General features: G+C 49.3%; 1 protein-coding gene across 2 annotated transcripts in view; it reads left to right on the plus strand.

Annotated features, from left to right (window-relative positions):
- RNF123 (ring finger protein 123) overlaps positions 1-24,598 on the plus strand; it is a 46,717-nt gene that overhangs the window by 6,021 nt on the left and 16,098 nt on the right. For both annotated transcript variants that reach the window (XM_068201551.1, XM_068201552.1), the window contains exons 5-31: positions 481-578; positions 1,757-1,811; positions 2,085-2,170; positions 2,900-2,986; positions 3,468-3,535; positions 4,394-4,519; positions 5,230-5,344; positions 6,150-6,254; positions 6,385-6,510; positions 7,677-7,769; positions 7,962-8,035; positions 8,475-8,592; positions 9,073-9,172; positions 9,639-9,700; positions 9,790-9,861; positions 10,519-10,639; positions 11,416-11,517; positions 12,701-12,807; positions 13,314-13,512; positions 14,128-14,273; positions 14,464-14,547; positions 14,856-14,963; positions 17,545-17,722; positions 18,689-18,763; positions 19,166-19,253; positions 19,513-19,600; positions 19,725-19,809. In XM_068201551.1, coding sequence (XP_068057652.1) covers positions 481-578; positions 1,757-1,811; positions 2,085-2,170; positions 2,900-2,986; positions 3,468-3,535; positions 4,394-4,519; positions 5,230-5,344; positions 6,150-6,254; positions 6,385-6,510; positions 7,677-7,769; positions 7,962-8,035; positions 8,475-8,592; positions 9,073-9,172; positions 9,639-9,700; positions 9,790-9,861; positions 10,519-10,639; positions 11,416-11,517; positions 12,701-12,807; positions 13,314-13,512; positions 14,128-14,273; positions 14,464-14,547; positions 14,856-14,963; positions 17,545-17,722; positions 18,689-18,763; positions 19,166-19,253; positions 19,513-19,600; positions 19,725-19,809 — 2,766 coding nt within the window. The remainder of the gene's footprint in view (positions 1-480; positions 579-1,756; positions 1,812-2,084; positions 2,171-2,899; positions 2,987-3,467; positions 3,536-4,393; positions 4,520-5,229; positions 5,345-6,149; positions 6,255-6,384; positions 6,511-7,676; positions 7,770-7,961; positions 8,036-8,474; positions 8,593-9,072; positions 9,173-9,638; positions 9,701-9,789; positions 9,862-10,518; positions 10,640-11,415; positions 11,518-12,700; positions 12,808-13,313; positions 13,513-14,127; positions 14,274-14,463; positions 14,548-14,855; positions 14,964-17,544; positions 17,723-18,688; positions 18,764-19,165; positions 19,254-19,512; positions 19,601-19,724; positions 19,810-24,598) is intronic.

The raw sequence follows: 24,598 nt of genomic DNA on the forward strand, positions 1-24,598 counted from the left end.
TGACAATAATTACATGCTGGTCTCCACTGCAGGTATTCACTTTGGGCCTCAGGCTGTACCCTGTGTTCTTACTAGCATCATTTCTTTTAGTGAATCAGGATGTGGCAAGATACAACCTTGCTTCCCTTCTAGAAAGGCACATTTTTCTTGCTGGCTGCAATCAAAGTGTGACATGTTGGCCAAACATTTGGCACGGAGTTTAACCTTTGGGTTTTGTCAAAGTAAAATTTTCAGGTGATGTGGAAAACTTAATGTGTCCTGAATGCTGCATAGCTGAGTCACTGTGAAGACTTCCTTTTAAATCTCTCTCCATTTCTGAGTTTCTCAGGGTCTAACATAGGCAACGCTGTCCTAATCTTCCTTCCCTGTGGCAGAATCCATGTTCTGTCACAGTCTGGCTGGAAGTACCCGGCAGTTGAGCTGGGTCCACTGGATCCTGCACAACTCTGCCCAACAGGTTTTCTGCAACTCTTGTTTCAGATCAGGTAGCAGAGGGCCGGCTCGGTCCCTCCACTGTGGTGTTGGACCACACTAGCGGCTTTGAGGGGCTCCTGCTGGTCGATGATGACTTACTTGGGGTGAGTGTGTTGCTGGACACAGCAGAAAATGGTTTTGTGGGACTAAAAGCACTTGGGGCTTCTTGGTTTGTTCTTTGTAGTAGATCCCTGTCAGTGGCTTTGTAGCGTGCATAAATGGAGTCTACCCTGAAAGCTGCAGGATCCTGGAGGAAATGAGCTCTCCTGGGAAAAAGTCTAGCAGTACCACCAAGTGTCAGCAAGGTCTGAGTGGGGCTGTGAGGAAGTGAAAGGATTACCCTGGCCCAGGGGCTAACTTGGCTAAACAGCCAGCTTTCCTGTCCCTCCCTCCAGCAGGCTGCCTCTTCCTTCCTTCTGGTCTTCTTAAAAGGCTAGAAAGAGGCTAAAGCTGAGGTTTTCCTTTCTCCTTTGTTTCCACTAATTACCTGCTTGCTCCTTAGCTGATGTTCCCTGTGCAAAAAGTCAGCTGAAAGATTCCACTGGAATTTAACTCTTTCCTACTTCAGTAATTTCTGCACGCCTTTCACCCCTTCACTGAGCAAGCACATCCCCTGCTCTTGAGCTGATTCCCTCCTTAATCTATGCCTGCTTTATAGCCTCTAACAAATCAGGCTGCCCTGGTCTCCCCTTTCCCTTTAACCACCTGCTGTAGATTACTTTGGTTGTACCTAGAATTGATCCACAGAATGGATTGGACTGGCTTGTCTGTGAATTCCTTGTTCCTACTTTCATTTCCTCTTCATGGTCTGTCCCAAGATAGCAAGAGTCGGGATTTAACACGGTTCAGTTTCCAGGCAGCATGTTACCTGCCAATCCTGGCCTTTGGTCTGGACACCTTGAATCTGTAGTTTTGTTCTAACTTGTCCAGCATTCATATATCTTTCCCATATCATAATCACTTTTGTATACACTTTTGTGCCAATTCACTGGGAACCTGTCTATCAACATGTTGTCCTTGTACTGCTGCCATGCTGGCTGCTTCACTGGGGTTTATCAAGTACAGATGAGCTGTGAGAGGGACCTGAATGATTCCCTGGGGCCAGTTGGCTCCAAATACAGCTGCTGAGTTGGGGAAGATGTCCCTTCTAGTCCCTATACTGTCCTTGTGAATAGCACTCCATCTTGCTTTGGTTTTGAGCACTAGGACAGAGAGAATGGGAAGGACTGAACAAGCCTCTCTTTTTGTCTGACATTAAAATATCTTTTGTTTGTTGGTCCAGGTGATTGGCCACAGTAACTTTGGGTCCATCAGGGCCACAACGTGTGTGTATAAAGGTAAGGAGGTAAACCAGTGCTGCTTTGAGAAAAAACCCTGGGAGGAGTGTATGGGGTGTTAGACAAGTAGAGAGCTCAGGAAATCTTGAATCTGTTCCAGATCTTGAGCACCCTCTTGCCCAGTTCATTCACTGAACTTCTCCAGGGGATGTCCTGAACCTCCTTTGTGTGCCACTTGTATTTCTGTGGGAGCAGTGTCAGGTTCAGCTTCTCTAACAACAAGCTAGGGGACAAGAATTCACTGTGTGGCATCTCTTTCTCTTTCTTTTTCAGGAAAATGGATTTATGAGGTGCTCATCTCCTCCCAGGGACTCATGCAGATTGGCTGGTGTACTCTCAACTGCAGATTCAATCAGGAGGTAGTATAGCCATTCTGAGGGTGCTCCTCCACTGTTGTTTTGGTCAGTGTAGAGCATTGCATTGGTGCTGTGCTGGGCATTCACACCAGAAATGCCATACACACACACAAAATGCCAGGCCTGCTATTTTAAGAGTCTTTACGAGACTCTCTGGTCTGTGTCCACAGAATGCTGCTCAGTGAGAAAGCCTGTGCTGGCTGTGATGATGTGCTTGCTGCACGTAGAACTGCTACATATTGACTTTCAGCTGGTATCTTCCCCAGAAAGTGTGTGTGTCTGCAGTGCTGGCAGCCTGTCCCTTGGCATGGGCCTCAGCAGCTGGTGCTACAGGGCTTTTTTTGCCCAGGGGAGAGTGAGATGTTTCATCTGGGTGGGGTGTTTGGTGCTGGAAAGGGATGTCAGCTGCAGAATTTCACTAACTTGTCACTGCAGTATGTGAGAGGGGAAGTGATGGACATCCTGGGGGGCTGCTTTGATAGAAATGAGAAGTGTCGGATGCCAGTACTCTTCTTCTGACCCAAAAATAAGTAGGGAGCGGTGCATTTCTCTGAACCAAAGATCACAGGCCACTGGATTAATTCCTAGAGTGAGGATTTCTCCCAGGCAGAGCATGTGTGCTGTCAGCTGCTCTCCCTGTCTACTGGTCTCCCTCTTAAAGGTTCTCTTGCAATGAGAGGAATCCTCTGTGCCTGGTCTGGTCTGAGTCTCCTCTTTCATACTTTGGTGCAGGAAGGCGTTGGGGACACACCAGATTCCTATGCCTATGATGGAAACAGGGTGCGCAAGTGGAACGTGACTACTACAAACTATGGCAAAGTGAGTAGCTGTCCCCCAGGAACGGGATGGAGAGGAAGGAGCAGAAAGCAGATGACTCCTGCTCGCTGGATTCTGCTGGGCCTTGTGAAATGCCCTCAAGCCTTTCTCCCTGCTTCAGTCTGTTTGCCGGCACTTGTCTGTACTTTAGAGGTGCTGGGCGTACTGTGTCGGCGCTTTGTTTAGCAGCCCCAGCAGACTGATTCCCAGCCTAGTGCTGCTCTTGGTCCCTGGAAGGCTCTGGTTCTCTGTAGTACATCAGAGCATGGTGCATTGTTGAGATAAATATGCATTCCTCGTGCCAGAGGGGAAAGAGTTCCCAGTTGGGCTTTAGAAGTGCCTGAAAATGTTGTGAGCTGCTGGGAGAAGGGACTCTCTCTTCTTTAACCCTGAATCACAAGGGATTGGTTTGGTTGCAGTCTTTCTTGTGATGTGGAAAAACCCTGGAAATGCATATTTAACCTCTTCTCTCCCTTTCCTGCAGTCCTGGGCAGCAGGAGACATCGTCAGCTGTCTGATAGACCTTGATGAGGGCACCATTGCTTTCTGCTTGTAAGCATCTTTGCCCCATTCCCTGCTTTGTTTATGTCTGTATGTCTGTGTGTAACAGAAAGGTTACCTCCGTGCTCAGCAGATTGCTGAGCCCTGTTTCTGCTCTCTCCCCTTTATGTTCCTCGGTAGTTCTGGCCTTTGTTTTTCTGTCTTGTGTTCAGAAACCATCTGAATGGGTTGTTGGGTCTCAGTTCAGTTGAAAACATTTAGCAGGAAGATGTTCAAGCTACAAAATCTTTGTAAAGTTTGCCAGCATTTTAGAGGGAAGGACATCTCTTGTGATGCTTAATGCTATACTTGGCTTTAAATGATTGCTTTTGTAGTCAGTGTAGGCCTTGCCTGTCCTACATTTACAAGATGCTGTGAAAAGGTTGATAAATCTCCAGTTTCCAGCCCCTATGCACAATGAGAATTGTTCTCTGGCCCTGGCCTGCAGCAAGTCAGTTGCAATTAAGAACTGTTAGGTGGTTGGTGTCATCTTTTATGGAGGAGTAGATTGAAAGCATTATCCTTGATTGCCACCAACATCAAATAGATGAGGCCAAAAAATCATATGCTTTAAAATATCCTGCTGCTTTAGTTATCACACAGATTTGGGCTGCCCTTGAAGCTGAGTGGGCTCTGCATGTTGTGTAGACCCCAGTGCCTTCCCATGCTGATATGAAAATGGGGGTGACCCTGTACTTCCTGTGGCTGTCACTCAGCAGAGCTGTGACATTTGTGTGTGTGCCAGGTTAAGAATGACAGGAGGCATGACTGATTGGTGTGTCCGTGTTGGCAAGTTGATATCTGTATTGCCCAGCTGACCTCAGACCCCTCCTGCTGTGACTGAAACCTTGTGGGTTTTCCTTCTTTCAGGAATGGCATATCTCTGGGAACTGCCTTTGATAACATCACGAGGGGTGCTGGAATGGCTTATTTCCCTGCCATCAGCCTCTCCTTCAAAGAGTCTGTTGCTTTTAACTTTGGAAGCCGTCCACTCCGATATCCTTCAGGTGTGGGGAGAGGAGGTCTGAAGGGGGAAGAGCCTGTCCTGAGACCATCTTTGGAGGCTGTAGAATATACACACCTGACTGCAGTTCACTTTCTGCTGTCAGCACTTGTGTGCACAGCTAGTCAGGGAGAGAAGAGCCAAATACCTCCTTAGCTGAAGCAGAATTCCAGGACACACACACAAGTTTCTGAAATGAGAGTTGCTTTCAGCTCTGAGTCAGCAGCTGCTGCTACAAGTGGGGGCTGCCTGCTCCCAGACTCTCAGATCCTGCACAATTCTCACTCTGCAGTTTTGGAAACCCTAATGCTGATGTGCTGCTGAGCCTTTTGGTCACTTATCTCTTTTACCTCCCTGCCATATGGGACTTCTGACATGGTATTAGTGTTGCCTGTTGATGTGTAAATGCTGAAGCCTGGAGCTCCTGTCAGAGCAGTCCTGGCTGTGCCTGTTGATGGCTGTAGTGGGAGCTCCAGTAGGTCTTTCTGATGAAAAAAGTATTTCACACCAAGCAGAAGTGAAAGACTTTCTGCTTGCAGTATTGAGGAAGTGGAGATAAGAGCTTGTGGCTTATCATCCATGTTGAAGGCACTATGGTTTGAACTGGGACCTGTTCAAAGTAAAGCAGACAGAGTCTTTCCCTTGCACAGACAAAAGAAGTCCCAAAAGGATCAGATTGTATTTTCCCTTAACACTTCCCTACTTATCCAGTGGAAGGTTACCGGCCCTTGCAAGATCCTCCTGTGGCAGACCTGGTGAAGGCTCGGAAGCTGTTGGGCTACTTGAAGAATGTGATCCATATTGGAATAGATGTGACGGTAGGCTGCCATCATTGGGTGGATCTGAGGGGCACCATGCTGGGAAATGTGGTTCTGCTCTCCCTGGTACATGGCTGCCAGCTCAGATGTTTCCATACACCCAAGAGTCTAAATGCTTGCGTGGGGCATGTGTGTCCCTGGAGCTTTCTGGCTTGCAAAATGGGCTCTCTGATAGTTCTAGGACTTAATTTAAGTCACACTGTGCTTTGTTGTTCTCAGTCCTATGAAGTTTCGTTGCCAGTATTCAAGGAATGATGTTTGTCAGGGTCACAACTGCTGCATTTGATTTTGCACCCTTGAAATCAGTTTGTTCATATCCTAAGCTTTTTACTATTCAGTAAAGTGATGAAATTGTCAGGTCTGCCTTGACCATTGTTTTGGCTGTGGCACTGTTTTCTGGAAACACTGTTTTCCACTAGGATGAGGGATGATCTGTTTATGCCCAAAGCATATGGAATGCCATATGCTATGGTCTTGGCTTGAATGAAGACCTGCTTTGCTAGTTGTCCTTCTCTGTAGGTGTTCCCATTTAAAAATTATCATGTTAACTTGAACCTTTTTTTAGAAGAACATTTTCAAAGTCCCTGCATGTGGTTGATAGTGACATCTGGACTGCACTGCAGCTTTCCAGAAGAATAGGCCTGGCTTCTTTGGCATTCTGAATTCCCATGTTCAAGGTTTTTGGTGCAGTCAGGCATGGGACAGCAGCAGTGGCTGCTCCAGGCATGTGGTTCATTCAGTTGCTGGTGTACGGGTGGATTGAGCTGGATCCAAGCCATGTGTCTTTCTGGGTTTTTCATTGCAGGAGGGGAAGCTGGTGGAGAAAGACACATCCATGTGGCAGCTGCAGGGAGAGCCCACAGTGCTGATTACATTAGCTCACATCTTCAATTATTTCTCCCCTCTTATGGTGAGTTTTGCCTGCCCATTGCCAGGTTCTGTAGTGCTTGTTACTGTTCTTGCAAGCCAAAGTAATCCCCAGCTTTTGCTGGGAAGTGCCTGTGCCCTGGAGAAATGTTGACCTGCCTCTCTGTCTGCAGTGCAAGGTGTACCTGGTGGAAGATGTGCTCATGACCTTCCTGTTGAGCATCCTTGAGCGAGGAGGGGCAGTGGAGGCCCACCCCCTTATTCAGCAGCTGCTGGATCTCATGTGGCTTCTTATGGAGGTGAGCTGCTAGGGTGCTGGTTCCTCCCTAGGGATCCCAGGGAGACTCTGGGAGGTGCTGAGGACAGGAGCCTTCCCTACAAAATGCTGGTGGTGTTCAGTGTCTTTCTCTTCTTTTTTCTTTGTGGTAGACCACCCTCTCAATTAGCTCATCTGGCTGCTGCTGCACACCCAGGCACTGAGGGTTGAATGCAGACACTGGCAATGAGTTAACCAGGCATTTCTAAGCTTCTCCTACTGCTAAAGGAACTGGTGATGGTGAATAACTTCCTGTTTCTGGAAACTTCAAGTTTATCAATAAGAATAGTCTTCTGATTGTTATTCATGTGTATTTGAGTGTGGAGGTCTTAAGTGCTGCCATGTGCTGAAGAGATCAACCAGAGTGTGCCAGACTAGGGTCAAAGTATGCAGTGCACTCTCACCATCTCCAGCACTGCTGGGGAAAAGCCTCCTCCAACTTCCCTTCCTATCCATGCTGGATGAGCTTACTCCTTCCTGGGACACATGTTTGAGGCAGCTGGGAAGCTGCTGCTGCTGGAGTGCTTGGGTGGTTTCACAGAGCCAGTCACTGCCAGGGATCTGCTTGGAGACAGCACGTCTACCCTTTGGGGTTACAGTTAACAGATGTGGGCTCTGGCCCAGCCAGCTGCCACGAGAAGTTTAAGAGAAAAATGTCATGACTCCTTCAGGCCCACCATCTTAGCAGTGAAAATGGACCCTCGGGTAGGACTTCTGTGTTTGTGGAAGTGTTGGCTCTCATCCTGCTGCTTGGCTATGAGTTGAATTCAAATAGACAACTCTTCTCTCATCACATTTACCCAAGACTTACTTATTTCTCTTCTGGGTTGGTTCTACCAACACTGTGTCTTGGGTAGAGTCAGGGAGTAAGAGTACTGGTGACTGCCCAACAAATAGGGCCTGGGACTTTGGCTTTTTGTAGATGACTTTTAAGTTGGACTTCCTGCAGAAGCTTGTTTCACTGTAGCAAAGCACTGGCACCAGCTTCTGCTTGGAGTCTCTCCTGTGGAGTCAGAGGGACACTGTGGGTTCAGAGCACCTGCTTTTTCAGTTCAGGAATGAATGCTTCCTTCCAAGATCTCACTCTGGGAGCTATAGCTGTTCCTGACTCCTTGCTGTTGTTCTTAAATATGTTTCTTATTTTCTCAGGAGTATGAAGTGCATGAGTGCCTCAAGCAGCTACTGATGTCCCTGCTGCGGGCTTACAGGTTCTCCCCCATCATCCCAGACCTGGGATTACAAGTGAGTTTGCACTTCTGAATCCCCAGGAATTTGTGACTAGCCAGCTTCTGTTATGTCCCCTTGCCCAAAGGTACATGATGTTTTGGATCCTGTAGCTGTTTGATCCAAAGATGGCAGTTCTGTCACACTGTAGCCATTGGGGAGTTGTGTGTTCTGCAGATGGAGTCACTTTTGCTTCTCCTGTTTTCCTAGATCCACTACCTCCGGCTCACCATTGCAGTCTTGAAGCATGAGAAATCTAGGAAATACCTACTCAGCAATGTTCTGTATCCTTTGTGTCTCCTCCTGTCTCAGTTTTCCCTTCCCTCAATAATGCAGCTGAGGACACTTCAAGGACCTGTAGGTCCAGGGAGGCAGAAGCCACCCTCTCTTGAGAGGTCATTTCTCAGGTCTCCTCTGCCTGACACCATTTCCTACGAATGCTTTGAGGGGAGGGAGCAGTGTTGTATAGTTCACATCCTAGTAACACACAGGACTCATTTCTACCAGACTGACCTCTAATTTCCCTAGAGCAAAACCACTTTCAGAGCAGTCCAGCTCTGTGGTAGCATTTGGGCAGCTGCTGTGAGAGCTGTGTGGGGCTTGTCCAGAGGCCTCTGGATCTTGCAGCGGTAGTTTGGAAAGGAGTCTTTCACTACAGCTCTGGAGACATGCCCTGTGCCTTCTCCCGTTGTAGCCTCTGTGCTTGCTTTAACTCCAGCACAGCTTCGATGTGCTCCGTTCAGTTGTGTTCTTCTACATCAAGAGCCCTCTGCGTGTGGAGGAGGCAGGTTTGCAGGAGCTCATTCCCACCACGTGGTGGCCAAACCGCTTCACCAAGGAGGTGAGTACAGGCGCTTCCACCGAGGAGGCTGAGGAAATGTTGTTGCCTGCCATTTGCATCTTTTTCTGGCTGAGGAAGTTGGATGGCCCCTATTTCCAGCTGTGTTAGCACTGGTGGGTCCTACAGTCTGAGAGCTGGAGCTTTTCCATTCCCTTGTCATCTTTTTTGTCCCCTTAGAGGGTATGTTTGAGGTGTGATGCTCAGACAGGGGAGGGGGGACAGTTTTCTGTGGCAACATTTTTGGAAGGGAACCTCACAGTATTTATGGAATTGACTGGGGTGTCCTCAAAAGATCTCCTGCCATTACTCAATACAACGCTGGAGGAGACCTGTTTAAGTGTCCTGCCAGCTGCTGTCACACACTGACACATTGTTTCAGGGAGTTTCTGCTCTCCATTTTGCATTGTTTAAGGGAATTTCTGGCAAGACATTTTCCCTGTTTAGTGCTCTCCTACTACTCAGTGTCTGTCCCCCAACCAGGGCAAGGAGAGTAAGGAGGTGAAGGAGGAGAGTGCTGAGGAGAGATTGAGGCGTCGGGCATATGAAAGAGGCTGCCAGCGGCTCAAGAAACGTATTGAAGGTTTGTGGGGAAGGAGGGAAGTTGCCAAGATTCCACACCTTCTGTGCAGCCAGGAGCTGTTTCTAAGTCCCATTCACTACGTGAAGTACAGCTGTGTTCCTGCCAGGACAGGCTGTGGTGCCTGCCCTGTGGCAGGGCCTGTGGTGGCCAGTGGGGGCCAGCCATGCTCTGTTCTGATGGCATATTAGGAGTGCTGGGACCCCACTGCACAGACCTGCAGCCCCCCTTGATGGGGCAGGAACAACCCTATGCATTATTTTTTAGCTATGGATGAATTTCTTGCCGGGTAGTGGAGGAGAATATTCTCAGTGGTGGAATTAGCTTTCTGCTGTCACTGGTTCTTCCTGGGCCTCCTGTGCTGGGGAGGGACAGGGTTTCTCCTGGGGACAGGGTACTGCAGTTGGGGTAAGAGGGGTAGTTGCTCCCAGTGCTGGTTTTCTGATGGCAGTGTGTGTCCCCCTTTTAGTGGTGGAAGGTCTCCAGGTTCAGATTCTGAAGTTGCTGTTGAACAACAAGGACAGAGGAGGGGTAAGCACTCTATGGGTCTTTTGTGACAATATCTTCATGTGATGTGCTTTGTAAATCCTAGATTTACCACCTGTTTTTTTTTCTGCCAGGGGGAAGCCTCTAGATACATCTTCCTCAACAAATTCCGCAAGTTTCTTCAGGAAAACGCTAGCAACCGAGGGGTAAGTCAGAGGGCCAGCCTTCCTGCAAGTCTGACCCTGGGGGCTTTCTGCACCTTCAGGCCTGGCTGCCCTTCTGGCCAGGCTCCTTCCAGTAGTTGATCCATTGAGGTCTAGATATGACAGGGAATGAGGAGGGGGAGATCTGAGGCCAGAAACCAGGCAAGTTAGAGAAGTCCTGTGCAGTGATTTATAGGAAAGTGGCCCTTGGAAAGTCCTAAATATCCTCCTATAGCCCCTCAATGAGTGTGGCTGTGGAGTGCTCTGCTGCAGTGGGGCTGCTGGCTCTGGCATCCTCCTCACTGCCTGGGTGAGGATTGTTCCTCTGGCCCTGGGTCAGGCTATTGGCCTGTTTGGTAGGCGGGCATCCGCTGTGTAGGAAACCCTTTCTTCACCTGCATCCCTGTGTTCGTCCCCATCTTTCATGATGGAATGTGTGTTATCACTCATCCTCTGTCAGACCAGTGACAGAGGTGTCCCAGGACTTCCTAGAGGTGGAAACTACTGCCCACCATCAGGTCTAGGCTCTCTGCCAGAGATGTAAGCTGGAGATGCTAGCAAGGCTGAGAACACAAAAGTTTCTGCCTGCTCCATGTAGCCCTTTGGCCTGAGATGCACTTTCACACCTGCTCTGATGCTAGACTCTCATTCTTGTCCTAGAACTTGGCTGTGTTGTGCCCACCAGAGTACATGGTGTGCTTCCTGCACCGGCTCATCGCTGCCCTGCGCTCCTTCTGGGATGGCCACAAAACAAAGACCCCAGCTTCCCTGAGCAGTGAAGGTGAGGCCTGGGGGAGAGGCTTTGCAGGCTGTTCTGTGGTTAGGACAAGGTTTGCCTCTTGGCAGTGCTTTCCAGGATGTTGGAAATGGTATGTCTCTAATGGGTGCCTGAGCCTTCTGTCACCTTGGGAAGTTCCTGTGTGCAGATTTATTGCAGTTAGCATCCAGATTTGAGACTTGCAAAAGGACACCTGTACTGTTTGCTATTCCCCCATCTGCTCTGGAGCAGAGTCCACACTGTGGGTCTGTGGAAGGGCAGCTCAGTGATCCATTAGTCAGAGTTTCGGGGAAGATATTTTTCTGATTTTGGAGTTCCCAAACTGTGGAAATAAGGGGAAACTAAATCAGTGCCAGTTGGTTTCCAACCGTTAGACCTCACTGGTATTCCCTTCCCTTTCCTTACTTTAGGCTGACCTTTTCCCTAGACTCAGTAAGTGCTTTACTATCCCTGTGGGACTAAGTGGCAGAGCTGGAGTAGCCAGGTGGAGAGCTGCCAAGTTATCTAATGATCCAGTTTACCCCTGTGACTGTGGCTGGAGGGAGGAAGTGCTGGCAGTCTTGTTGATGGCCATTGGTTGCTCTTCTCTCTGCATGGATCTAATGCTTGCTCCATTGTGGAAATCACCTCTGCCTTAATGGCCTTTGCTTTTATTACAACAAAAGTTGTCCCTAAATGTTAGTCCTAAATGTGAGTCCTGGGGTCTGCTTTAGAAGCCATTGCATGACTTTGTACATCCTGTGCGTGTGGAAAAAAACAAATCTTCTCCTCTGTTTTAGAGGCCTATGTCCCTCCTCAACTCTTCTATAATGGGAAGGTGGATTATTTTGACCTTCAACGACTTGGAGGTCTTTTGTCTCATCTTAAGAAGACTCTGAAAGGTAAGTGCTCTCATTGCCAATACCTGAATCCAGGTCTTGGATGGAACTCATGCAAGACATTCCAGGGAGGGAGCTGTGGGTAATGAATTTTGATTAAATTCAGGGAGAAGAAACTTGAATTTTAATGAGATTCAAATTACTTTGAAGAAGACACCACACCTCTTAGGTGGAGTGTCCTTTAAGTTAACAGTTTACTGCTTGTATCCCTGAGTTGGGCATGTGGCAGTTGGAGGGAAGGGGATAGTCTGGGAATATCCTCTGGTGTGGTGCTCCTGCTGCACCACAGCCAGGGGCTGGGAGCTGTCAAAGCACTGACCATCAGCTGGGCTCTGCTGGACGTAAAGGATGCCCAGGATTTACTTGGTGCATTACCCTGGGCAGGGAGGAGCAGCCCTGTGTATGTACTGCAGCTGTGTGTTTGTGTGCAGCACACTCCTCTGGCACTAGGCTTCCAAAGCTTGCCTTGTGCAAGGGTTAGAAACCCTTTGGCATTCCCTTGGACTTGGTTTGTCTCTGGTTTCTGGCTAGCGTGGCGCTTGCCTTTGGTTCAGATATCTCTTCTCCTTCCCCGGTGTGTTTGTAAGATAAGGATAATTTTCTCTGTCTCATGTTGATCCCTAGCTGTTTAAGATTAGATTACTTAGCTTGAAAGCCACATTATCTCCTCTGGTTTCTTACCAAGGTATCCTGGCCAGCTGTAAAGACAGAGCTGTGGACTGAAGAACACATTCTTCAGGCTTTATACAGTGTAGCCATCAGCACAGGCTTCCTCTGGGTGTGAGTCTCAGTCCTAGTGACTAAGGGACACATCATGGGACAGCATTGAAGAGCTGAATGCTTAAAAGATGGTCTCAGACAGAGAGCTGCCATTCCTGCACTAGTCCAGTTTGGCCCTGGTGGTTGTCTCCTGGTTCCTCAGTTAACCTATCTGTAGCTGGTAGGACCAGGAGCAGAAATGGGTCCTGGGAGGGCAGCACCTGTTGCTGCTTGGTCTCTGTTCTTTTTGTAAGGGCAGATCTGTTCCTTGTAAGGAAGCTTGGGACAGGTGAGCTTGTTCTGATAGAGCATCTCTATTCTCTGACTGCTTCTCTCCTGCTGAGAAGCAGGAAAGAAGATGAGTCTTCCTCAGGGTAAGTGAAGAGTGACTCCTGCATTCATTGCTGCTTTGGTGTGCTCTGTGCAGATGACCTGGCTGCAAAAGCCAACATCCTGATCGACCCTGCAGAGCTGCAGGCAGTGACTATGGATGATCTTGATGAAGATGAGGAATCAGCAACATCAGCAGCACAGGTGAATTGGGTTATTCACCTGTGGGGGCCCTGGTGCTGGGGCAGCATGTTAGGCCTCTGCCTAGAAAGGCTTTGCTTTACAGCAAGGCAGGGTTGGGCCAGGGCTGTAAACAGTCCATGGGCCACCAGATAAAAAGCTGCTCTTGAATGAGAGTCCCTGGAGATCAGTGAGGTCCTTGGTGCACCAAGTTTGAGCAGCAAAATTTTCTGTGCCCTGCTCTCTCACTACCCACTGATCTGAATGTGCTGCCTCCCCTCCATGGCAGCTCTTGGTGCTTGCATTTGGAAAGGTGCAAGGCAACTGTAGACAGAGCAGCTTCTTGGTGTGCAGGTGTGCTGTTTGTGCCTGGCATGTGCCCTTGGAGGAAGGACTTACCCATTTGCTACCGTGCCTGCTCATCTTCCAGTGGCCACTGTGCATCTATACCAACGTCCTTGCAGGGTCAAGGGAGGAACAGCAGGCAGCCAAACACAACTGGAGCTGTTTCTCCCTTCATTTCCTTCTAGTCCCAGCGTCCCTCTGCTGCCCTGGCCATTGGTGGAGCTCTTGCCAGGCCTGCCTGGCTCAGCTCCCCCACCCTGGGCCGGGCCAACCGGTTCCTGAGCACGGCAGCCGTCAGCCTGATGAACCCACGGCGGCCCCTTGGAACCCTGGAGAAGATCAAAGTGCTCACTCTGCGCGCGGAGCAGCGCACACGGGAGGACAGTGAGTACTCCTGCTGTGTGCTGGCATGGCCCAGCTGGGCCCTGGCAGAATGGCATCTTCCAGCTCCCCAGAGGAACGCAATCTCCGTACTGCCAGCATTGCTCCTTCCCGTTCCCAGGGCATGCTGACACCCAAAAGACCCCTTTGCCATCCTGACATGACACTGGTGATGTTGTCCCCCTCTGTGTGTAAGGAGATACTGCCTTGGTTCCTCCAAATGCAGTGAGACTTTGCAAGGAAGGCAGTTCAGAGGCAGCTGTAGCCACACTTGCTCTGAAGACAGACCAGCTAGAGGATAATGTGTGCAGCAGCAGCACTGTTGCTGTTTGGGTGGACCAGGCAGGCCTCTGGAGCATGTACAGGGCTTGAGGTGGTGGAATTTGTGTGACTTGAGTCAGTCTGAACAAATCTATAGGTCAGCCTGATGGAGGCAGCAAGATGAGAATGGTGTGGTAGTGTGGTATCTAGTGGTATCTGGTGAATCCTATGGGCTGGGAAGAAGTTCCATGTTAGAGAGACACAGCAGGGCTTTGGCTTCACAGAGGAGCAGGCAGAAGCTGAGGTGCCAAAATGTCATGCTAAGAACTTCTTTCCTGTCTTGGGAATGCATTGCAGTTGAAGGCACCCATGGAAACGAGGGTCTCTTACTGGGCAGACCCCCAGAAGAGCCAGACCAGCCCATCACTGAGAACTCCCTCCTGGAAGTCCTGGATGGGATAGTGATGATGTACAACCTCAGTGTCCACCAGCAGCTTGGGAAGGTAAGTGGTATGTGCAGGAATCCATTCCCCCAATGTCCATGCTTCTACACTGACTCTGTTTTCTGCTTATTTAGTGACTGTGTGTGCCCTGCCCTTCTGCCACCTCCCACTGGGATTCTGTTTGCATGCTTGTATGTTTAGGTGAAAAAAAAAAAACCCTTATTTACTGCTGAAATCTACTGCTTTTCAGATGGTTGGTGTGTCAGATGATGTGAATGAGTATGCCATGGCACTGAAAGACACAGAGGAAAAAATCAGCCGCTGCCCAAAGAGGGTAAGTGTCTGTGGATTCCCAGCTTCCTTCTCTGGCAGAGCCTCAGTATCTGCCAGGGTGAAGTCCTGCTGCCCAACTGTACCAGCATCTGCATCAGGTCTTGTGGGCTTCAGCTGAGACTGATAAGTGCTTTTTATAGCACTGATTCCCACTCCCTCCGCAGAAAGGCTGCTGACCTCTTTCCCCCCTGCCAGTACTCCCCAGCTAGCCCCAAGGTGATATATGCTTTTGCATTGTTTGTCCAGCACTGAAAAAGAATGCTATAAATGACAGTGGCATCTGCCCTCACATCTCTGCACTCTTTTCAGAGGAGAGACATCCATGAGGAACTCCTGAAGAGCCAAAAGGTCTTCTCTGAGAAGCTCAACCACCTGAGCCGGCGCCTCGCTTGGATAAATGTCACCATTTATTCAAAGGTGGGCAGGAGCATAACATGAGCAGCTGAAAGGAGACCAGTGAGCCTCTGCATCTCTGCTGCTTGGCTCACATGTCACAGGTGTCATTTTCCTGGTGGTGAAGCAATGTCAGTGATCTCTGGGGCTGCTTTTTCCTTTGTTGTGTATCGGAGGCTCCTTTCTAGGCTTAGTTCCTCTCCTGATCCCCAGTGTCCCATAGTGATCAGCTCAGTCTGATCTGAGCTGTGCGTGGTGCTGTAGCCTTTCCCTTAGGGCACTGCAGACAAAAGGGTGCAGATCAAAGGGAGATTCAGCTCTCAAGACATGTCAGAGGATAGAGGCTACTGTGAATCATTTCCCTGAGCTGTGCTGTGTCACAAGGGGATCTCACTACTGCAGCTCTTCCTGGAATCTGTGGGATCCAAGTCAGTGGGGTTCTTGTTCAGGTGTTCTCCCCTTCTTCACTTGGTTCCCATGCAGAGTGTGTATTCCACATTTACTAAGGCAGTGCCTATGTGCACAGGTTGTCTCTTTTCCCCAAAATTAATGATTTTGCAGGATAAAAGCTCTGGTCTGTTTTCTCACAAGCAGTTTTGCTGATTTTTTCCTGACTTCCATTGCCTTGCCCTATCTCTCTTTGTGGCTTTTGTGTGTCCAAGGATGTAAACAGGGAGGGGAAGAAGAGTTCCTATGAACACATCTAGCAGAACTACAGTGGCTGATCCTGACTCATGAGCTCTTTGCTTGTCCCCTCCTTCCCTCCCGAGCAGGATTGCAAGGCAAAAGCTCTCCAGCTGCATTAGCAGAGCCTATGCTTGCCAGAAAAGAATCCTTTCTTCCCAGATTGTTCTGGAAAGGCTGAGGGGCATTGCCAGGGTTCACTGCAGGTATCACTGTGCTGGCCCACGCAGAATCACTATTCATGTCTCTAGATGATCCACTGTCCTACTAAACCAGGACTGCAGTGTCACCTTTCCTGATGAATCAGCAGCATCTGGGACTGAAGGTTACAGCCTTCCCTGTTTGTGGCTTGTGCTGCTATCCTGGCCTGCATGGCCCACAGGGAGAGCAGGAATGTGCCCCAGGGGCCCAGTGAGCTTGTGGAATGTGGCTGCACTGAGGAGCCTGTGCCTTCAGGGCTCCATCTCACAGTCATTTCAAGTCCCTGCTCTTTCCCAATGGAGGCATCCATCCAGCAGCTCCTAGGAATTGTGTGCACTGGAGGATCTCATCTGTATGATGACAGCTGCTGCTGTTGGAGAGAAAGAGCCTGGTTCTGTCTAGGGGCAAAGTCATGCTCTGTGCTGAGGTGTCAAAGCACGGCAGAGGCTGCTCCTTCCTCGAGGGAATTACCCACTGGTTTATTCTGGGGGATTCAAAGTTAGACAAAAGGGAGCGCTACTGCTTAAAAACACTCAGAGTTTTAAAGCATATAATTCTGCCTTCAGAACATCCCAGTGGAAATTACAGCTTATTTTATTACAACACTGTATTTATCTATCTCACTGGCTAATCACATCTTTGTATCCTCTTGGTGTAGGTTTTCTTCTAGCTTGGCAATACCTGAAATTATGTTTGAGGTTATCAAGTCTTAAAGCCCTAGGCAGCTTTTTCAACCTTAATGTTGTTCTGCACAGTTGTTTTTTATCCTGAAAGTAACACTTTGGCTGAGATGTGGGTCAGTGTTGAGAAAAATATATCTGTTAGTCAGTTTAGTTGATTTGCACTAGTTCAGCCTAATTTACAGAATAAACTCGTGAAAATCTCCCAAAGATGGTAACAACATACTTTAGAAAAGACATTAAGAAAATGAAATGCCTTATCTGCCCCTCTGATTTTAATTTTTTTCTTAAACTAGAAGTGTAATCCTTCTCCATCTATTCTTATGCAAGTAGCTATTGCTTATGCTATTTCTTGGCATTGCAGGATATGAAATAATATTTCCTCTTTTTATGGCTTTGGTGACGTCCATTTTTATAGCTTAAAATTACATAGATGACCTTAAATTTCCTGTTTTTAATTTAGGACCCTCTGATTTTTGTTTAGATAGACAAGAGGTTGATGTTCCTCAAGACAGTAAATCTGGTTGAATGGCTGGCACAGAACCTGAAAGGCTGTGGCTGCCTATTGCAAAGATCTGAAGTTAGTGTGAGCTTTTCGGCCTGTTCCTATTTAATCCCTACAATGGACCAGCTTTCTTTCCAGCAGATTTCTGGAAAGTGCTAATGCCTGCTTTCCTTCAGCAGTGTCCTTGAAATCAAAACTCACATGCTTGTTTGCCAGGCCTGTGTGGTTGCACATGCCCTGGTAAGGAGTAGTGCTTGGAGGGTCTCAAGGCTTGGTGAGACAAAGCCATCACACTGGTGAGAGTCATGCTCTGTGCTTGAGGTTGGTGTAGAGATCTCTGATGTTTCTTCCAGATGTCACTTCTGTGGCTTTATGGAAAGACCAGGCACAGCTCTGGTTACTGATCTTAGAGCAGTAAGATGTCTGAGCAAGATCTCCAATATGGGAATATTTCTGAGGTCTGAGTGTGATGCTGGTTGTTGTTTCTTCCAAGAGAAGCTGACAGCTGACTGGGAATTGTGTTCTTTCTGGGCAGGAGAAGATGCAGGATATCTACTGGCTGCTGCGAGTGTGCATCCGCACCATCGAGCACGGTGACAGGACGGGCTCGCTTTTCGCTTTCATGCCGGAATTCTACCTCAGCGTGGCTATGAACAGCTACAGTGCACTCAAGAACTACTTCAGCCCTGTCAACAGCATGGAGGAACTTCCAGGTGAGGGGATGGGGACAGCTTCTCGATTCTGGCCTGATAAAATCTAAAGCAAGCCACATCTTTATGGTGAAGCAGTAGCTGGGCATCTTCCTTTCTGTGTCCGTTCCTGGTTGTGATGGGCTGCACCAGCGCGTTGTCTGAGCTGTGGGGCAGGTGGTGAGCTGTGGTCACTGTGCTCAGGTAGGGAGCCCATGCCTTGTCTAAAGCTGTCACAGGGCTGGCTGTAGTGAAAATCACTGGCAACTATGGATTGTGTTTCCAAGGAGGTATCAGGAATGTGCTGAGGTGCTGTAAGATGTGATTCCCTCAGCAATTTCTACCATGGCCTTCTGGTTTCTGGGTGGGAGAGGATGTGCCATGAGTACAGAATTTGGGACTGCTTTTGAATTCTCCTGGGATTTGAAGATGTTTCTATGTAGATGACGACCCACTTGATGCCAAGAGTCTGTATTTAGGTGGATTCAGTCTGTGCACATTCTGTGCTTTCCTGGCTAAATGACCTCTCTGAGCTCTTAGCAAATAGTTCTGTGCTTTCCAGAGCCCATGAAGGTAAGAAAAGCTTCTGTTCCCACCAACAGAACATAGCTGAAGTGCTCTTGTTTGGGTAAGAGCAGACTTTGAGCAGTAGCAATTTCTACAGTGCATGCAGGCTGGACGTGGCTTTTCTGCATAGACCTAGGGTGCTCTTTGTGTTGCTCAGCCTCTTCTGCACCAGACACTTCTCTCTTGCCATCCAACTCTATTGCATGGTTTTATCTTTCCCTAAATAACTGTTTCAATCTCTGCTCTCCTGGAAGTGAATGTATCTTCCCAGCTGTCTGTTTTGACAATTGGACACACAACTAAGCTGCAGTTAGCTGTAGCAGAAATTCATTCCTTGGCCTGTGCCATGTCCACAGGACCATTGGGACCACAGGGCTGCCCCTCAGGCTGTTGCCATGACCCTGCTCGCTCTGTGTCTTGCAGGCTATGAAGAGACCCTTATGCGCCTCGCTGCCATCCTGGCCAAGCATTTTGCTGACTCGAGGATTGTGGGCACAGGTGAGGCTGCATTCCCGTGCTTTTGGGGTGTTAATGTCACGGGTCTGGCCAGTGCCACTGCCAGTGGCTCACCAGGCTTTTACTGGGATCTGCCTGCTGAATCTGTTCAGTGCTTGTGCCTCCACATTCAAAATGAGACTGGGTACTGTCCTTACTCTGCTTATTGCAGGGTAGATACATGACCTAGGACACCCTTTTGAGAGCAGAACTCATGTCCCAGCTACCTGCATATCCAGCTTGGGCTTATTTCTTAGTTGCTTGAGCCTAAGCATGCTCTCCACGTCAGCAGGGACAATGTGCCTCTACATGAGGGCCAGTCTCTCCCGGCCAGTGGCACTCAGGTGCTCCCTGGTGTGCTGTGTCCTTGGGTGCCTGGCCTAGTCCCTTGTCATTCCTCCCCAGACATCCGGGACTCCCTGATGCAGGCGTTGGCCAGCTACGTCTGCTACCCCCACTCGCTGCGTGCTGTAGAGAGGATCCCAGAAGAGCAGTAAGTGCTGCCCTGCCTGTTCCTGGGGAGCTGGGGCAGGGCTGGGGTGGTGGCAGGGCTGGGTGAGCAAGCAGGAGGGCTGCCAAGCACCACTGAGGGTCCACAAGTTGCCAGCAGGGTGGTAGAATTGATTTGGGAGCCTTCTGTCACCCTTTTACCAGTGGCTTTGCTCTGCCCCGGCTTCACGGGCCCTACTGTGTGTCCTGTTTAATCTCCTGTTCCCAAACCCTGTGGGCTGACCTGTGGCCCTGTCTGGCAGGCGGATCTCCATGATGAAGAACCTCCTGGCTCCCTATGAGCAGCGACCCTGGGCACAGACCAACTGGATCCTCGTCAGGCTGTGGCGGGTGAGCATCCTGCATCCCTGCCCCTCTCAGCACCTGGGGCTGCTGGAACACTGAACATTTCACTTTCCAGTAGCAACAAAACTGTTTTTCAGCCTCTAAGATCTTTCTTTACCTCTTTTGCCAGGGCTGTGGCTTTGGGTACAGATACACACGGCTCCCACACCTGCTGAAAACCAAGCCTGAGGATGCCAGCCTCCCCAGCCTGCAGAGTGAGTGGGGCAGGGATTGGCACTCAGGGCTCTGATTGGTGCTGAGGGAGGATCAGCCTCTTCCTTAGCAGCTATCCCTATGGGCCAGGCCAGCTGTTGGGATAGTTGCCAAAGTAGGGTGTTCCTGGCCAAATATCCAGGCCTGGTTTTTACAGCCTGGCCATCCCCAGTCTCTCTAGTGGTGATTTGGGCATGCCAAATGATGAGTTAGACCCATCATAAGTAGGGGTTCTGCCCTCCAGAGGAGAGGAGAGAGGCCCAGGACTGCATCCTTACCAGAGTTTTAGACTGAGAGAAAGCTCTGCCCTGTGCACAGTGAACAGCTGCTGTGGGGAAGAGCTGTCACGTTTGCCAAGCAGCAGGTGCCCTCTGAGAGGGAGCAGATGCCCAAGGAGACAGGGCACTGTGTAAGTTTGCAATCAGGGAATGTTTTCTCCTGGCATCTCTCAGAGCCTGGCAGAGCCTGTCCTGCCTTGGGCCCTGCAGTTTGGTTCTCAGCACTGTCACTGAGCTGAGGGGTTCTCAGCTCTGTTATGGCTGAGAAAGATGTGGGGAGAAGATACCTTTCTTGAGCTGAAGATCATGTCCCCAGCTTTACCCTCACAGGTTCTGGGCTTGTGTGGATACATTCCTGATGCCCCTCTGCTGTGGAAAAGGCTTTGTGCCAGACTTTGTTCCTGGAGAGCTGCGCTGGGATGGGGGACAGAAGGACAGGTGGCACGTGGAGGTGTATGCTGAGCCCTGTCCAGGGAGCTGCCTGTCTGTTCTAACAGCACTCTTGTTCTCTTTTCTCTCTCCTGCCCATGGTGCCCAGGAGATCTCTCTGTTGCTAGTTTCCAGAGTAAGTTTGTTGTGTGACCTTTTCTTGTCTGGTGGAGTAGTTTTAGAGAGCTCCCTGCTTCCCCTCTTCTGCCTAGAGAGACCCTTCTTTGTAGGCAGAGAGCTTCACAAGTGCTTGTTTTCCTCAGTTCCATCCCTGGGAGAAGCCAGGGCGGCTGTGCCCATGTGTCAGTCGCTGAGGCTGCATCATGGACCTGCTCTTGCACATGTTTTACCAGGGTTACCTCTGGGGTCAGAACCCTGCTGGAGGGGTTCCTCTCATCCTGAAATGAGATGGAGAAGCCCTGGCACACATGCAGGAGAGATCTCATGGCCGTCCCCTCACTCTCCTAGTGCACAACCAAGGCACTGAGTGGCTGTCACCAGTCCTGTGGGCTGGTAACTGAGCTCAGCCCATCCTGAGGAGCTCTGGGGCAGCAGCAGTGCTGCTCAGCTGTCGAGGCCTTGCTCCACACATCGTGTGGCTCCACGCAGTCTGAGCCTGAGCCCAGAGTGGTCCTGCTGGCTACTGGGGACTTACTCTTGGGAGGGCTATTTTAAGGCTCAACCAAATCAATAATGCTGATTTCATTGAAGAGGGACGGGGGACCCAGAGGTGTCCTTCAGATGCTGCCCAGGGAAGGAGGAGGAGATGACCCCGCTCTCCTCTTCACACCCATGAGTCTTCACCTTGTTGCAATCTGAGCACTGGCAGAGTCGATGGGACAAACTGCTGAGCTAAGGAAATCCCTGTTTTTCTGGGTCTGCTGCTGCAGGCCAATCTGAAGGGAGTGTGGGCAGATACCTCTTCTCTGATGCTCCAGCCTTGTTCTGCTTTTGGGATGCTTCCTTGGAAGACTGCACAGGTTGGGGAGGTTTGCCCAGGCTGCCTCACAACATCCATGAAACATCCAGAGCACAGACTACCTGGTCTCCTCTTGCTGCCTCTTGCCCGTGCTCACTGAGGGTGAGCAATGGATGCTGTCTGGCTTAGCCCAAGGGGGCAGAGGCTCAGAAAGGCTGTCTGTGTCCCTGCTTCTTCCTAGAATTATTCCTCAGCTCCGCTGGCACTGAGCAGCTCTCATGCAAGCAGACCTCTGCCTCAGTTTGGCTCCTGAGAGCAGACGGGGCTGTTCAGAGCTGGGGTAGTTGTGCTCAGTTGTGCTGCAGGGACTTGTTTTGCTTTCACCATGACTTTAGGCAAGGCCAGGTGCTGTCCTGGCACACACAGCAGGAGCAGCAGCGGTGGCTCCATGCTGGGCCCAGCCTGGCTTGGAAAAGCAGGAGCTGCAGGGTGGCTTCAGATTGTATCACAGGGCTGCTCTGCCCAGACCGTCTGCCCACACACCCCTCAGGCCGAGGGAAGGTAGGTGGGACCATGAGATCATCGAGCTGAGATGTTGTGCAACACGGGCCAGAGAGTTCACCCATGTCCCCTTCCCAAGTCCAGCAAATTGCCTAAGCTGAAGAGGACTTTCAGGAGGAGATCCCACCTTGATCTGACAACACCAAAAGCATCAGCTGGTGGTAGTTGAACTGTCCAAACCCTTCTGATGGTGATTGCTCACCCTCAGAAATAAATCCATAGCTTCTAATTCCTGATGGGAGTCATAGAATGATTTGGATTGGAAGAAACCTTAAAACTCATTCTTGTTCCAACCCCTTGCCATGAGCAGAGACACTTTCCATTAGATCAGGTTGCTCCAAACCCTGTCCAACTTGGCTCTAAACACTGTCAGGGATGGGGCATCCATAACTTCTTGGGGCAACCTGTGCCAGGGTCTCACCACCCTCAGAGTAAAGAATTTTTTCCTGATATCTAATCTAAACCTGCTTCCTCTCAGTTTGAAGCCATTTCCCCTACCTAACCTCACCTTCTGTCTTCCACTGCTGCTGCTCTGCCTTTCTCTGCTTTACAACATTTTATTCTTCAGAAGCAATTGTGTACCACCGTAAACTCATTTTTTGGTCCTTTTCAGTGGTGAAAAATGCGTGGCCTCTCTGTCTTATTCAGGAAGGTGTTTTGCTTTTCTGTGAGCCCTGTGGGGTGTTCACCCTTGCCATGTTTTTAGGAGCCCCAGAGGTTCGGTGCTATGCAGGTGGGAACCTTCCCTGATGTGCTCGTCATGGAGCCAAAACTCGCATTCGCAGGTTGCCAGGGCTTTGCTTTGGAGGCACACATGGATCCCAGGAGCCCTGGGCTATCCTGATGCCTCACACTCAACCTTATGGGTCTCTCATCCCCCAGGTGCTGCCTGCTTTCCTCTGCCTTGCCCTGCAGCCTCCCCTTTGGTCCTCTCAAAAACTCAGATTGGTGTTGGATGGAGCTGCTTTACTTCTGAATCTGGTCCATTTGGGGCTTTCCCCTTCTGTGCTCAAGCTTTGTAAGTGCTGCTGTGTCCAGAGACCCCCTCAGGCTGCTGAGGAGAGATCTCACAATTAGCCCTGTTAGAAATCTTGCTGGGTCATTAGCAAACTATAAAAGTACATAATTACCTTCCTGTGATGAAAGCACGTGACTCCTTCTTTACCATTATCTAGTAGGAGCACTTATTGAAGGCTTCCACTTTGCCTGCTTTATTAATTTTTAACTCTCTCTAATAATGGGTTTCTGCTACTGTTAGACTTTCTGCCATTACTACTTCTATTAAATAATTCTGCTGTATTTTTTCCTATCGTTGAAAAAACTTTGCATTACCATGGCCAGTCAAGGATGTTTTTTATGTCTTCTCCATCTATTACCCCTTTTCTCCTTGCTTTTGCCTACCATTACCTATGTTTGATTACGTTCACTTTACCTCCTATGTTGAAACTTATGTCTTTGCTTCATCTGCTGGTTTCTCTCAGCCAGAAACCCCATGCAAGCACTGGGGTTTCTGGCTCCCTCATAATCTTCTTAAAGAACTCTGTGTTTTAATTCATGGTTTCCCCTACCTAGATTTTCTTTTCCTCTATTCTGTTTATATTTTTGCAGGGAAGTTTCTGTTGTGGAAACATCGAATGTATCTACAACCCCTTGGTTCCACGCTCTGTTGCCCACATTAAATGTATTGAGGTCAAAATTTCTGGCCTTGAAAAACTGCCAATTTCTCTTCCAATGACTGATGTTTATCTGTCATAATGAAGGCTAAGCCAAGATTGAGTGGCTTTTGTATTAGGGAGGTACACATTTTGAAGCATTGATGACTTCCTAGTGCCAGGATCAAGATAGTTTCCCCATCGCTGAGTATCCACAGGCTCCCTGTGAAATGACATCCCTGCCTGCAGTGGCACATAAGGGATGTGGCATTGCCCAGGAGGGCAGTGGTAACTGAGGTAGGTGGGAATGTCCCAGCAAAGGTGAACATATTGGAAATGAAGATGGACACAGCACCAGGACTGGGTTTTGGTACCAGTAATAATTACCTCATCTGGGAATCTGTGCAAGGAATTAAGCTGTTTGTGCTGTATTCCAGGGCTTGTTCCTTATGTTGCTTTCAAAGAGTAGCAGTGATCTTAGCATCTTTAGATTCAGAATCCTCTTGGGATCAACAAAAGCCAAGGAAATAATTGTTTCCTGGTGTTAGGTTTAAAACCTTCAGTAAACCCATTTACCTGTGGAGAGGTTTGACAAAAGGCACCAGTTTTCAGTGCTCTTATAGTCTGGCACTGTGGAGTGTTGCTTTGGGACATATTTAATACTAAAGGCTTACACAGTTTCAGAGGACTCTGGGCAAGAAATCCCCAGAGGACCAAAAAATATGTAAAAAGGATGTCTGGCTTGTCCAGTCCCTGAGCCACGTGTAGCCAAAGGCTTGGAAAGTACATGTGGATGGGAGTAGGACATCAAAGACATTTGTTGTGATGAAATCCCTCCCAAAAATGAGCTTTTAGGCAGGATCAAAGCTGGGCCACTGGCCTGCTTGGGGTGATTATGCACTGTGAGATTCAGTGAGTGTCCTCCATAATAACAGAAGTTCATTGCACTTGC

This window comes from Anomalospiza imberbis, chromosome 11, assembly GCF_031753505.1.
Source record: "Anomalospiza imberbis isolate Cuckoo-Finch-1a 21T00152 chromosome 11, ASM3175350v1, whole genome shotgun sequence".
Taxonomy (NCBI): domain Eukaryota; kingdom Metazoa; phylum Chordata; class Aves; order Passeriformes; family Viduidae; genus Anomalospiza; species Anomalospiza imberbis.